Source organism: Nerophis ophidion, linkage group LG05 (assembly GCF_033978795.1).
Source record: "Nerophis ophidion isolate RoL-2023_Sa linkage group LG05, RoL_Noph_v1.0, whole genome shotgun sequence".
NCBI lineage: Eukaryota > Metazoa > Chordata > Actinopteri > Syngnathiformes > Syngnathidae > Nerophis > Nerophis ophidion.
Genome location: NC_084615.1, coordinates 36,116,540 through 36,131,708, shown reverse-complemented (window position 1 = coordinate 36,131,708; position 15,169 = coordinate 36,116,540). Strand labels below are relative to the sequence as shown.

Sequence of the window (15,169 nt, the reverse complement as noted above, 5' to 3'; positions counted from 1 at the left end):
TGCCAGGTCTGTCCGGCATCCTCCCCCACCATCGCAGCCAACTCACCACCAGGTGGTGATCGGTAGAAAGCTCCGCCCCTCTCTTCACCCGAGTGTCTGAAACATGAGGCCGCAAATCTAATGACACAACTACAAAGTCGATCATGGAACTGCGGCCTAGGGTGTCCTGGTGCCAAGTGCACATATTGACACCCTTATGTTTGAACATGGTGTTTGTTATGGACAATCTGTGACGAGCACAAATGTCCAATAACAAAACACCAGTCGGGTTCAGATCCGGGCGGCCATTCTTCCTAATCATGCCTCTCCAGGTTTCACTGTCGTTGCCAACATGAGCGTTGAGGTCCCCCAGTAGGACAAGGGAATTACCCGGGGGAGCAATTTCCAGTACTTCCTCGAGTGTATCCAAAAAGGGTGGGTACTCTGAACAGCTGTTTGGTGATTAAGCACAAACAACAGTCAGGACACGTCCCCCCCACTCGAAGGCGGAGGGAGGCTACCCTTTCGTCCACTGGGTTGAACTCCAAAGTACAGGCTTTGAGCTGGGGGGAAACAAGAATTGCTACCCCAGCTCATCGCCTTTCACTGCGTGCAACGCCAGAGTGGAAGAGAGTCCAGTCCTTCTCGAGAGAACTGGTACCAGAGCCCTTGCTGTGCATTGAGGTGAGTCCGACTATATCCAGTCGAAAATTCTCTACTTCACGCACTAGCTCAGGCTCCTTCCCTCCAGTGAGGTGACGTTCCACGTCTCAAGAGCTAGCTTCTGTAGCCGAGGATCGGACCGCCAAGTGCCTTGCCTTCAGCTGCTGCCCAGCTCACAACGCACCCGACCTCTATGGCCCCTGCTATGGGTGGTGAGCCCATTGGAGGGGTGACCCACGTTGCCTCTTCGGGCTGTGTCCGTCAAATGTTAAGGCTAAAGATGAATTTATTTAATTTTTGGATACGGCTGTAACATAAAAAATGTGTAAAAAGTAAAGCACTGTGAATACTTTTCGAATGTGGACATCACAGTCCAGAAAAGGCAACTTACTGTCTTCGATATTCTCACTTGTGAACTTGATGTCTTTGTTTACTCAGTTAATGTGCTCAGTGAAGGCTTGCACTTATTGGTTTCTGATTTTCACCTGTGTCATCCACATATCTGTAGAAATGACTTTGTAGTGTTCTCTTAAAAGAGCTTAAAGTGCACTTTTCCATGTCCTCCAAGTAAACTGTTGCTACTATTGGGGATACATGTGATCCCATGGCACAACCATGTTTTTGTTGGTAAAAAGTTTCCATGAATTGAAAGTATGTAGTGTTAAGGCGAAGTTCCAGCAAAATACAAATCTGTTCTGGGTTTAATGTGGAACTATCCTGTAAGGTGTGATCACCTAGTAGACGTTGCCTCAGTGTTTCTACGGCATCCTGGGTTGGAATACAGGTGAACAGAAAGGTGACGTCGAATGAAACTATGGCTTCATTTTTGTCCAGTTTCAGATCTCTGATCTTAGCTACAAAGTCAATCGTGTTTTGGACGTGATGTGGAGTTTTGCCACTCTATGGTGCTAAGATGTTGGCCACATACTTAGCAATATATTATGTCACAGAGTTGATGCTGCTGACAATGGGTCTGAGGGGAGCCCCATCTTTGTGTATTTTTGGAAGGCCATTAATACCAGGGATGATTTCTTGTGGATATGATTGGTTATACAATGCCCCGTTGATGGCTTCTGACTTTTGTAGAGTCTGTAAGCACTCAATAATTCTTCTCTTGTACCCACTTGGTGGGTCCCTTTTGAATATTTCATATGTGTTTGAGTCCTTGAAGAGTGTAAGTAACTGGTTTTGGTAGTCAGTTGTGTTGACGATGACTGTGCATCTCCCCTTGTCAGCAGGCAGGATCGTAAGGATTTCATCCTTGCTTAGTAATGTTACTGCCTTCCTCTCCTCCAAGGAGAGGTTTGGGTTGGGGGTTTGACATTACAAAGAGTTGTTGTCACTTTCAATGGTATTTGCTCCCACCTGTCTCCCACACAAAACACTGTGTTTCTTAAAATACTCTGCAATTTAGCCTCCAACAAATAACATGAGTTTGAAACATTCTGGTCACTGTAGGTGACCAGAATGCCATTTGTGCCATTTGTTTACAACTGAATTTAATACTTACACAGGGGATTCCGACTATTTTGGGCTGGTAATAGTTGACCAACAGCGATTGTTCTGCCACACAATACCTGATTGCTAACGAGGGGAATTAACACTTCAACAATTGTCGTTGGCTTTGACAGTTAGGATTGCTGGTTTGTATTAAAATAGTTGTTTTTGTCACTATGATGCAGGAAACCATCCTTGCCCAGGCACACCCTCCTGGTTTTTGGAGAATAAATGTTTGGGGTTTTGGCACCAACCGTTAGACTAGATCTGACCAATCTAAGTCTATGAACACAAACTGATGAAGTCTACTATGATGAGCGGCAAAACGTCTTCCAAGCTGTCCAGTTGCGAACGATTGAACACCCTGAGATTACTTTTATTTACGTTTCTTTATTAGTTAGAATGCATTGGGAAATGAAATACGTTTGTCGTCATGTCTTTCATAATGATTGTGAATGGTAGGCAAAATTCCAAAAAAGGTATTGTTCCCTTTAAGAAGGAAGGCTCAGTAGTTAAGTTTGATAGCAGGTAGTTATTTTTGTCACTGCATTAAGTTCACCATTCATATAAGAGGTATAAAGAAGACTTGAGTGTTGTCATTCTGCCACTATTTCCATAATGTAGTGGTTCGTATTCGCGTTGTCATCCAGGGGTTTAAAGCTATTAGGGCGTGAAACCAGCCACGGACACAAATCTACTACCGCCGCCAGCTGACCTTTCGCTGTATCCTTTAATGCTATTCTCAGCCCGCCGAGCAGCACCACACTCAGCCTAATTCCATTGTGCGATATTAGTTCAGCATTCATGCTATTCAGCGTTTGTGTGGCTCTCTGGTATTAGTGTAGGAAGGTGTGGGCTGTCTTTTACTCAGTTTGGCTTTAATTTGAATGTGTCGCAATGAAGAGAGCGTGGAGGAGTCAGATTGCATGTTGATATTGCTCGTGGGCAGTTCCCTGAAGACATCACTTACCTCAATGGCTATGCAGTGTGCACAATTTTATTACATTTCCCATTCCTCCTCACCCCCTCCTCCAGTGCATCAGGAGCATGACTGACCTGCTGCTACAACACAAGCCTAGTCTCCAGCAGCCCGCACTCAAGCTGATGGCTGAGAGCGGCGATGCCAAGCTGCTGCAGCTCACGTTGGATCACATCAACAGCATGAGCAAGGTGAGTCTCGTCAGTGAACATATCGGCCATATAGACATAAACAAGCTTTTATGTATTTGCTGCAGTGTCTAATGGTTGAAAGAACACATCTACTCTGTCAATATTAGCCGAAAATCACAAATACATTGACATATACAAACCCATGATGAATTCAAAACACCCACATGCTACATGAAATGTGAATTAAAAGCTGGACATGAATCAGATTTCTGCCGAAGCATCAGCAAAAAGATGGGATATACCCTTTCAATCTGAGCATGATACCATTGAAAAACCTAAACGAAGGACTCTATGTGAAGAAAACACATCCGCTGTATATAAAACATGGATAAGAATTGTATATCATTTGGATATCTGCAAAAGCATCAACGGACCGAACAGCTCTACACCCAAAGTAAGTTGTAAACAACGTGAAAGCAAAGCCCTTAAAATGTAGTTTAGATATGGTCTCAAAATGTTGTCTTATTTCGACTTCCTTATCCATAAATAAGGAGAAGGATTTCCCATTTTAAAATATATGAATGTATTAAGTATTATTATTAAGTCAAATCCTACTGGGATGCGTTGGTTTGTAGTAGAGATGCTTGATATAGGCTTTCTTACAAATATTCAATATGCTGATACTGTCCATCACATAATTTGTGATACTGATATTATAACCCAAAAGCAAAATTTGGAAGTAATTCCAGCTTGCGGTGCTGGCATGCTTGTTGCACACTGAAAAATGAAGGATGCGAGGGTGATTAGGATATTCTTTTTTTTTTTCAAAACCAATACAATATCTAATGTACCTATTAGAGCTCCCCAAAAGTTGGATAAATGTTAAAGGTGGCGGGGTTCCAAAAGGGTCCCATTCATTTTGTGTTAAAAATACAGTATTTTCTGCACTGTAAGGCGCACTTAAAATCCTTTTTTTCCCTCAAAACTCGACAGTGTTCCTTATAACCCGGTGCGCCTAATGTACGGAATAATTCTGGTTTTGCTTACCGTCCTCGAAGCAATTTTATTTGGTACATGGTGTATTGATAGGTGTGCCCAGTAGATGGCAGTCAAACATAAGAAATACGTGTAGACTGCACTATGATGGCTATATGACTCAAGTAAACATCACCAACATGTTATATGATCCATTGAAAATATAGAACATTACAAACGGCACTCAAAAAATCAATCAAAATGTTTTACTAAGACTTTGGTAAGCTATGAAGCCGCACTGCTTGATGTGTTATTATGTTGCGTCTTATTGCGATGTTATTATGGAGTGTGTATAAGGTCAAGACATATCATCTAGCATTTTGTTTCGCAATATTATGCAAAAGCAACTTTTCTTACCTTCTGGTACCTGCTGATCTGTATTTGGGATCTGCATAAATCCTGACACCGTCGTCGATAAGCTTCTTCTTTTTCGCTATCTTATTTTTATGAGACATTCATCCTCTGCTGTTACCATTTCTAATATAAAGTAGTTTAAAGTTCTTACTTATATCTGCCAGCAAAGTTGCCATGAAAGCGCTAAAACATACTGGTGTAGTGAAGTTAATTATTCACTCAAGGAACTTTAGTTATTAGAGTTCAGGTCGGAGGGTTTTTCACGGGACACATTTCTGGTGTTGTTGTTTCTGTATGAGGAGATGCTGCTCCGTTATTTATATTAGTAAAGTCTGAATGTCATTCAAACAGTTAGCTCCATCTTTTGACACTTCCACTCCCGTTCTTGCACGCTACACCGCTACAACAAAGATGACAGAGAGAAGATGTTGCCGAAGGAGAGCCACTAAATAAGCCCGCCCACAAAACTGTGCATCCGGAAGCGACTGTCAGAAAGCGGCTTGAAGATTATCTGTAAAACATAATTTATGCAGTATTTTGACCAAATAACCACCATTAAATGTTATGTAGACCACAAGGAAGTGTTTTCAATTCAGAAAATAATATAAATAATGCGCCCTATAGTCCGGCGCACTTTATTTCTGGAAAAATATAAAAAATGGACTATTCATCGTAATTTTTTTTTTTCTTTCAACGCTTAAAAATCTATAAATCAACTTTAGATCTATCCGTTGACATAAAGTTTTAACTCTTTTTTTGTGTTGTATGCCCTATTTTTTAAAAACCCTCTTTTTAATAGGCAAAACCCAAATATGTAATATTTACCCCCAAAAAATGTTCCAAGTGGACTATTTGATGTGAAGTAATTGAGGCCTTTAATAGGTCAATAATTCATAACAACATTGCTTTTGGTTCAATATTATTTTTTGAACAATGTCAGTTGACAATCTGACAAAATTTATCTGAGATCCAAAATGCCTCCCATCATTAAAGTGTTAAAAAAGGCATATCACTATTTATTATTTTTACTTCAAACGCTTAAATCTCAATTTCCTATATATCTGTTAATTGTAAGTTTTTTTTCTATAATTTATTGAGCAATTCCAGTTATAAAATAAAAACTGCCTACGTGGCAGCTTCTGTTATTAGTGTAAATATTGCAACATATTTTTGTTGCATTAAACCTGTTTGCTCTTTTATTTTTGTATTTTTTTATGTTTTCTTTTTTTATTACATGACTTTAATAAATGTGCGGCGTTTTTTTTTTTTAATTAGCTGGGAGCCGCAAATGGCCCCTGGGCCGCACTTTAGGTCACATGACCCGACATATCAGGCATTATCCATTCATTTGGGCGAGATATAGCCAGTACCTCTTCCATATCATTATCAAAAACCAATACTGGTAACACCTTCGTATGCCAATGTTGGCCTACATTATTGGACATCTTTATTTTGTAGCCATTTTTGTCTTCAAAAACACAAGCCACAGTTTTCTTTGATCCACATTCACATTTTGGGTGTTGATAACAGCACTCGTGATCTAAACATGGTGAAAAAAATAAGATCTCTTTTTTCAATTTTGACAAGTTCTACAAAAAAGCCTTCAGCAAGCTATTTCAGCAAGTGTAGACCAAATGTCAGTTAATAACATAATATAATGACCTACCTGCAGTTGTTAGGTTAGCATAAAGACTGCATTGAAAAATATAAGAAGCATAGAAGCAAAAGCTTGGATATTTCCATAGGAAAATGCAGGTAAAGTCCTGCACTTGACACAGGCAATGTAGGACTGCGAAGGCTATGTGAGATAAACCGCTAATGAGTGGAGCCTCTGTAGACCACGCAAACTGTTTCCTGATCTGATAGCAAAGTCTCAGACCTTCTTTTTCTTCCTGGAATCTGATAAAATAAAATAAATTACATTCAATATTAAAGGTAAGGAATCCTCCTTTAATGAGACGACACACTGCTCCTCGATCAGTGCGCCTTACACACAAGAGAGCTGGGTTTAATGTGCGGGGTAGGGGGGCACTGCTATTCAACAGTGCTGAAGGAAATGTAAAGAGTGGGGAAAGGAAATGTATGGAAAGATAAAATTAGAGCAGAACAGGATGGAGCGTGACCACACTTTTGTAGCAATATTACTGGTGAAAGTAGGTTTGATGCAATTTAATAAGGCAGACATCCTTCAATGTTTTGATTATATAGGCCTACAGTATATGAACTAAACCATATCAATATGTTTTTAACATCAAAAACCTCTGTGAGCAAATAATAAGCATGTTGTTGAGTTAATGTAAATCTGTAATTATAGCTGGGGTGTGTATTTACTTGAGAAAGCGTTAAAGAACAATAGAGATTTTTAAAACACATTATTAATGAGTTATTATTAATTAGTATTGTTTACAACTTAACCGCAACAGAATGTTATTATGTCGGGTATAAGGAGCGTATGCCTCAGTCATCATTAAAAGCACTGATGAGTTCATTGTAAACAACAGTTACAAGTGTAACACGCGTTCCCTGTGTGTGTCAACATACAATATATTGGCCAAAGTTTTTGGCCACCTGCCTTGACTCACATATGAACTTGAAGTGCCATCCCATTCCTAACCTATAGGGTTCAATATTAAGTGGTTCCACCTCTTGCAGCCATTACAGCTTCAACTCTTTTGGGATGGCTGTACACAAGGTTGCGGAGTGTGTTTATAGGAATTTTCGAACATTCTTCCAAAACCGCATTGTTGAGGTCACACTCACACTTGGTGAGGCTCTCAGTCTCCGTTCTAATTCATCCCAAAGGTGTTCTACTGGGTTCAGGTCAGGACTCTGTGCTGTCCAGTCAAATTCATCCACACCAGGCTCAGTCATCTATGTCTTTATGGACCTTGTTTTTTGCACAGGTGCACTGTTATGGTGGAAGAGGAAAGGGCCCGTTTCAAACTATTCCCACAAGGTTGGGAGCATTAAATTATCCAGAATGTTTTGGTATCCTGGGGCATTCAATGTTCCTTTGACTGGAACTAAGGGGCTAAGCCCAACTCCTGAAAAACAACCCCACACCATAATTCCTCCTGGACCAAATTTCACACTCGGCACAGTGCAATCCGTAATGTACAGTTCTCCTGGTAACCTCCAAACCCAGACTAGTCAATCAGATTGCCAGATAGAAAAGCGTGATTCATCACTCTAGAGAACGTGTCTCCACTGCTCTTGACTCCAGTGGCGACATGCTTTACAGCTCTGCATCAATCAATCAATCAATCAATGTTTACTTATATTGCCCTAAATCACGAGTGTCTCAAAGGGCTGCACAAGCCACAGACGCTTTCCATTGGACTTGGTGATGTATGGCTTAGATGCAGCTGCTCGCCCATGGAAACCCAGTCCATGAAGATCTCTGCGTACTGTACGTGGGCTAATTGAAAGGTCATATGAAGTTTAGAGCTATGTAGCAATTGACTGTGCAGGAAGCCGGCGACCTCTTTGCACTATGCGCTTCAGCATACGCTAAACCCTCTTTGTCGGTTTAAGAGGCCTACCACTTTGGTTGAGTTGCTGTTGTTCCCAAACTCTTCCATCTTCTTTTAATAAAGCCGACAGTGGACTTTGCAACATTTAAGAGCAGGGAAATTTCACGACTGGATTTGTTGGACAGGTGGCAGCCTATGACAGTTCCACACTGGACATCACTGTGCTCGGCCCATTCTTTCACACGTTTGTAGAAACAGTCTCCGTGCCTCAGTGCTTGATTTTATACACCTGCGGCCGGGCCAAGTGATTAGAACACCTAATTCTAATCATTTGGATGGGTGGCCCAATACTTTTGGCAATATAGTGTACTTGGCCCATAAAGATGATTCTGATTGTGATGACTATCACACCGACAGCTGAGTCGCAACATTTTAAAGCGCATGTAGATGGACGCCAAGCTCAAAGAAGCTAACTACCCACCAAATTCTATTTGCACTATCGAATCAGAATCTATGTATTCTATGTATAATGTATTCTTGATTTCTAACCTACTCTATCAGTATTCTACTGTATTTAAATGATTATGTACAGTACATAGTATCGTTCTTGTGTTACTTATTGGGCTAAATCTGGGACCTCGATTACTAAATTTCGTGCCATCTCATGTTTCTCATGTGGTGGTATGACAATAAAGATTCTCGAATCTATGAAATGCAGCTATCGCCATCTTCTGATTTGTCATTGTGTTCGCATTTTTCCTACTTGGCAGGCATTTAGACCCTTCAATACATTGCATTTGAGTTCAGTCACTAAACCTGGGCAATGCTCCTGTGTCGAGAAACCAGCGTACGCTATACTGACTTGCTCCTCCCCCTGCAAGTCGTCTTGCATAGCGTGACGTGCACCTCCAATCCAAAAAATTTAAAATAATTCCACGGGCCGCAAAGGTTGGGGTTGGTCGGCTCGTAGACCCGTTTGTCCTGTGTGTGTATATGACTTCCCAGGAGCGTGTAGAGCCCACCTCGACGAACGCTTTCTCCTCTGATTTTGGATCAGCATTTGCAACAAAAATTAATATTTTAATCCATCAATTAGTTTCAGCTGTAATGACACTCCCTTCCTCTCTCTATAATTACCATTTTTTGGGGAGCAGCAATGGAAGATACCAAGAGGAGTTGGCGTCACATCCGGCAATTAATCTTGACGAAGAGCTATACAGTTCAAATCAAGTCAATAATGTATTTCAAACAGAACAAACTATTTACACCAGAGCTGTATGTAACAGTGAATTTATATAAATATGAATTTATAATCACCTCATGATATTATTACACAATTGCCAATGCATTTACATATATATCTTTACATACAAATTAATGGATAGTTTCTCTCGTGCTATACACAAAATGATGTGGCGGGCCAGATCTTTGACACCTGTGATCTACACAATTGAAATAGTTAAGCATCTACAATACGCGGGTTGCCCACATATGCGGTCCTCTTCAAGGTTTCTCATAGTCATCATTGTCACTGTCACCGACTTCCCTTTGGGGTGAGTTTTCATTGCCCTTATGTGGGCTCTACCGAGGATGTCGTTGTGGTTTGTGTTGTGGTTTGTGCAGCCCTTTGAGACACTAGTGATTTAGTGCTATATGAATAAACATTGATTGATTGATTGATACAATATCTTCTTCTGCAAAAACAACAACTATAAATACTTGTAATATAGAAAAAAAGATTAAAAAGAAAGAAAATAAACATGGTTTGTCCGAAAAGGAGCAGGAATAAACAAAGTTTATACTATTTTGTGCCGTCACTCAATCTGATTGCTATAAAATACTTAAAAACCTGATACTTGACATTACTAAGTATGCTAACAGGATACTTATATTTAATTTCATTCTCACAATAATAAAGCCACTTATCGTTTCTTAAAATGTAGTTTGTATAAAATGCATTCATTACACCCTCAAGATATTTTGTGTCCTCCTTTTTGTTGTACCAGTGGAAAACATTTTTAAAAAAATGTATTCTTAAATTCAATCAATCAATCAATCAATCAATCAATCAATCAATCAATGTTTACTTATATAGCCCTAAATCATGACGTTATTGCTTTGTTTGATGCAATCGAAAGTGTGGTACTACATTTCTTCAAGGTGGGCAGGTTACCCACAGCCACCGCTGTCCATGGTAATGTGTTTTTTTTTTAAATATCTAAATATAAAACCTGACATTATTTCTTTTGTAGTCCATGTGTCAGGCTTGCCACTGACAGTTTGTTTGTGTTTTAGTTTTTCCTGTGTGTGTTTAGTATTTCTTGTTTTATAGTTCCTGTCAGCACTCTTATTTTGTCTGTTTCCTGTTTTTTTCCCTGTGCGCTGTTTTCCCCTCAGCTGCGGCTGATTGGCACCTGGCCACACCTGGTGTCAATCAGCCCGCTCCTATTTCTACCTGCTTTTGTCCTCCTGTCGAGTGCTGGATTATTGTCTTGTCGATGTCGCTCTTGTCGTTGCTACATGTCGTGTCGTATCATATTGTGTCAATGCAGCGTTGCGGTAAGCTATATTTGATAGTGGTTTGTAACTTATTATCTTATGTTGCCTGCTTCCAAGTTTGTTTTCATATTATAAGTACAACTTCTGTTTATTGCTCGATAACTGCTAGCTTCTACGCTTTGCTTTTTTGTTTGTTATCCGCCCACGTGCTCGCTTTTTGATTGTACCCTTTGTTTGTTTTTTGTCTTAGTGTTTTAAATTAAATCATGTTTTCTCACTCCATGCCTGTCCCCTTCTCTGCATCTTGGGGTTCGTCACCAAAAAACTCTTGACACCATGCACCTGTCGACTACAAGCAGTTGATTAAATAAAATCCATTAAGTAGCTCCTTTGTAAAGCATTATAGTTAATTGTTGTTCTGCTTTGAACATCATAAATGCAGCAGACGTCACCAGGAATTTAATCAACCGCCAGTCCAATCAACTTTTTCAATTACTGCAAAAGGTGCTTTGTTTAGTCATGACAGGCCAAAGCAAATTAGTCAACCAGTGAAAGATTTTCCTGAATGTCACTCTTAATTCACCTGACGTTTCATGTCTACACAAAACAATCCCCAAGGTCGTGTTTGGTGATGCACTGCAGAAAATTGATCAACTTTTACAATAATTCTTCACGATTAAACACATGAAACCCCACTCGCCGTGACTGGCAGGTGTTATCTTTCAGCACACTCCTACAGCCGCTTGAGGACTGCCTCTTATTGTTCCTCTTGCCGTAAACACATGTATTCCTTTTTATGAAAGCGATGCCCCTGAGATTAGAGCAAGTTTCATTCCGAGAGATTAGCGGGTAATTAAAATTGTGTTATACAAAAAGGTGGCGTAAATGAGAAAAAGTGTTTGTTTTTTTTGTTTGTTTGTTTTTTATTTGTGTGTGTGCTGTAGTAAGTAGTGTACAAAGGAGTCATGAAGATAAGGTGCAAGATAAAGATAATTTGTTTTTAATGATGCAGCAACAGAATATTACTTTTCATCAAGAGCTTTGTCACAACCCTCCCGGAATCGTTCCACCCGAACCTTATGAATGATATTCAACTTGAAAATCACGAAACTGTTCCCACATGCACATGTGTTCCGTGTTTGAGTGTTAATAATGTGATTAAAGACATTTCATATTTTTTTGTATTCCAAAAAAATGTTCTGTGATGCAATTTTTTTTCATTCAGTAGCACCGGTGCTACTAGTGAAAAAGCTAAGCGATTTAAAACCCCTGCCAGGTTAGAGTTGAAATATCATTGGATATACAGAACATTGAACGAGTGAACTTTATTTTGGCCTTCCCAATGCTGGCAGACGATCTTATTGATGCAACTTCCTGTGGACCATGTGACTTCTGAGGGTGGGAACTTGTTAGAGTAACAGGACTGAGACCCAGGAACACGACTACAATGTGATTTTTTTAACTAAATTAAAACATGTTTGTTTGTTTGTTTGGTCCTCTTCTTTTGTGAGGACATTTCGGTTTGTCCACGCAAAATAATTGCATTAGATCAGTGGATCTAAAACTTTTTTCACTAAGTACTACCTTAGAAAAAACTTGGCTCTCCAGGTACCAGCATAATGTCCAACATGTAGGCCCAAGTATTAATTAAAAAGGCAGAGGTTTTATTTAACAATTATATTTATTAACATTTTTGTCCACTGTAACATTGCAAGGCGTTTGAACAGTAACATTGCGTATCAATATTTAATTAAGTGATTATTTGGCGGGCAGCACAGTGGGACAGGGGTTAGTGCATGTCCCTCACATCACGGAAATCCTAAATTGTCCTTTGAATGATTGATTGATTGATACTTTTATTAGTAGATTGCACAGTGCAGTACATATTCCGTACAATTGATCACTAAATGGTAACACCCAAATAAGTTTTTCAACTTGTTTAAGTCGGGGTCCACGTTTATCAATTCATGGTACAATCCTTGGTTCAATCCCAGGCTCGGGATCTTTCTGTGTGGAGTTTGCATGTTCTCTCCGTGATTCCGGCTTCCTCCCACCTCCAAAGACATGCACCTGGGGATAGGTTGATTGGCAACACTAAATTGGCCCTAGTGTGTGAATGTGAGTGTGAATGTTGTCTGTCTATCTGTGTTGGCCCTGTGATGAGGTGGTGACTTGTCCAGGGTGTACGCCGCCTTCCGCCAAATGCAAATGGGATCGGATCCAGCGACCCTGATTGGGACAAGCGGTAGAAAATGGATGGATGGATTATTTGGCATACCACTAGATCAAGAGTGCTCAATACTTCGATCGCGAGCTACCGGTCGATCGCGAAGGGTGTGTCAGTGGACCGCCAGCCAGGCATTGAAAAAATAGACCTAGTAATGTGCGATCATAAATCTTCAGTATGACGTCACTTGATTGACATTCAAGGCACCAAAGGATCTTGTGAAATGATGTTGACTGCTGCCAGCTCAGTGTGAAGGGAAAAAAGACCGTCAGGAAGGCGAAAAACTGTTTCTTTTATAACCGTACCTCCCGTCAAAAGCCTGAAGACTGAACGCACAGTTTCTATCTTCACAATAAAAGTGCTGCTCCATCCTACCTGCGCTAAGAAAATAAGAGTCTCCAAAAGCTAGCGCAAATAAGCTAGCACGGCACGGAGTTTGCTGTCAACGTATTTCTTGAAAGTGTACAAAAACAAATATGGAAGCTGGACAAACAAGATGCCAAAACCAAACACTTCAGCGTCGTATTGGACAGGAAGAAGGACCTTTTTTCTCGTCCACAATGTAAATTAGAAAATGTGGAAGTTGTTAGCACGACTGTGAATCCTGTCTGATTCCAATCAGTGCAAGTCATCAGAATCAGGTAATACACCAACTTATATTCTTGTCTTCATGAAAGAAAGGAATCAATATGTGTTAAACATGCTTGTATTTTGTACACCTTTAACATGTGAACAAAAACGGATATATATATATGTATATCCCTCCATCCATCCATTTTTTGCCGCTTATTTCCTTTGGAGTCGCGGGGGGCCTATCTCAGCTACAATCGAGCGGAAGGCATTGCCCACCCTGGACAAGTCGCCATCTCATCGCAGGGCCAACACAGATAGGAAGACAACATTCACACTCACACACTAGGGCCAATTTAGTGTTGCCAATCAACCTATCCCCAGGTGCATGTCTTTTTATATATATATACAGTATAAAGTATTTAGTCAGCCACCGATTGTGCAAGTTTTCCCACTTAAAATGATGACAGAGGTCTGTAATTTTCATCATAGGTACACTTCAACTGTGAGAGACAGAATGTGAAAAAAAATCCAAGAATTCACATTGTTGGAATTTTAAATTATTTATTAATAAATGATGGTGGAAATAAGTATTTGGTCAACCATTCAAAGCTCTCACTGATGGAAGAAGGTTTTGGCTCAAAATCTCACGATACATGGCCCCATTCATTCTTTCCTTAACACGAATCAGTCGTCCTGTCCCCTTAGCAGAAAAACAGCCCCAGAGCATGATGTTTCCACCCTCATGCTTCACAGTAGTTATGGTGTTCTTGGGATGCAACTCAGTATTCTTCTTCCTCCAAACACGACGAGTTGAGTTTATACTAAAATGGATACATGGATGATACAGCAGAGGATTGGGAGAATGTCATGTGGTCAGATGAAACCAAAATAGAACTTTTTGGTATAAACTCAACTCGTCATGTTTGGAGGAAGAAGAATACTGAGTTGCATCCCAAGAACACCACACCTACTGTGAAGCATGGGGGTGGAAACATCATTCTTTGGGGCTGTTTTTCTGCTAAGGGGACAGGACGATTGATCCGTGTTAAGGAAAGAATGAATGGGGCCATGTATCGTGAGATTTTGAGCCAAAACATCCTTCCATCAGTGAGAGCTTTGAATGGTTGACCAAATACTTATTTTCCACCATAATTTACGAATAAATTCTTTAAAATTCCTACAATATGAATTCCTGGATTTTTTTTCACATTCAGTATCTCACAGTTGAAGTGTACTTATGATGAAAATTACAGACCTCTGTCATCATTTTAAGTGCGACAACTTGCACAATTGGTTGCTAATTAAATACTTTTTTGCCCCACTGTATATATATATATATATATATGATCACTTCGACTTGGTTATTTAAAAAGTAGTTCGCCTGCTGAAAAAGTGTGGGCACCACTGCACTAGACGGAGCTCGCGTACCACAGTTTGAGAATCAGTGCATTAGACATTGTGTGTTAACTTGTGCACGTCACAGCAGCCTCCCTCTTATTTTTACTTTTGATGTAATCATCTTGTACTCTTGTCACTTTCAATCATGTAAAGTACTGCTTGATGTCAAGTGTGTGTGCACGCGCATGTGTGTTTGCGCGCGCGTGTGTGCTAAGGTCTCAGAGAGATGGGAGTCAGCCAAAGGAAAGGATGGCGTAAAGTAGATGCTTGTGTTGTCTGGTTTTATGATTGAAATGCTTCAAAATGCCGGCTCCATGCATTATGTAGCAGCCGTTGCACATGCATGCTAATTCCAATCAAG

The 15,169-nt window shown here is 40.2% G+C and overlaps 1 protein-coding gene across 1 annotated transcript in view; it reads left to right on the top strand.

The window, feature by feature from the left end:
• The window catches only part of nbas (NBAS subunit of NRZ tethering complex), a 383,924-nt gene that overhangs the window by 354,783 nt on the left and 13,972 nt on the right, over positions 1 to 15,169 (top strand). The window contains exon 52 of the mRNA XM_061900721.1: positions 3,175 to 3,309. Within this exon, the coding sequence (XP_061756705.1) occupies positions 3,175 to 3,309 (135 nt within the window). The remainder of the gene's footprint in view (positions 1 to 3,174; positions 3,310 to 15,169) is intronic.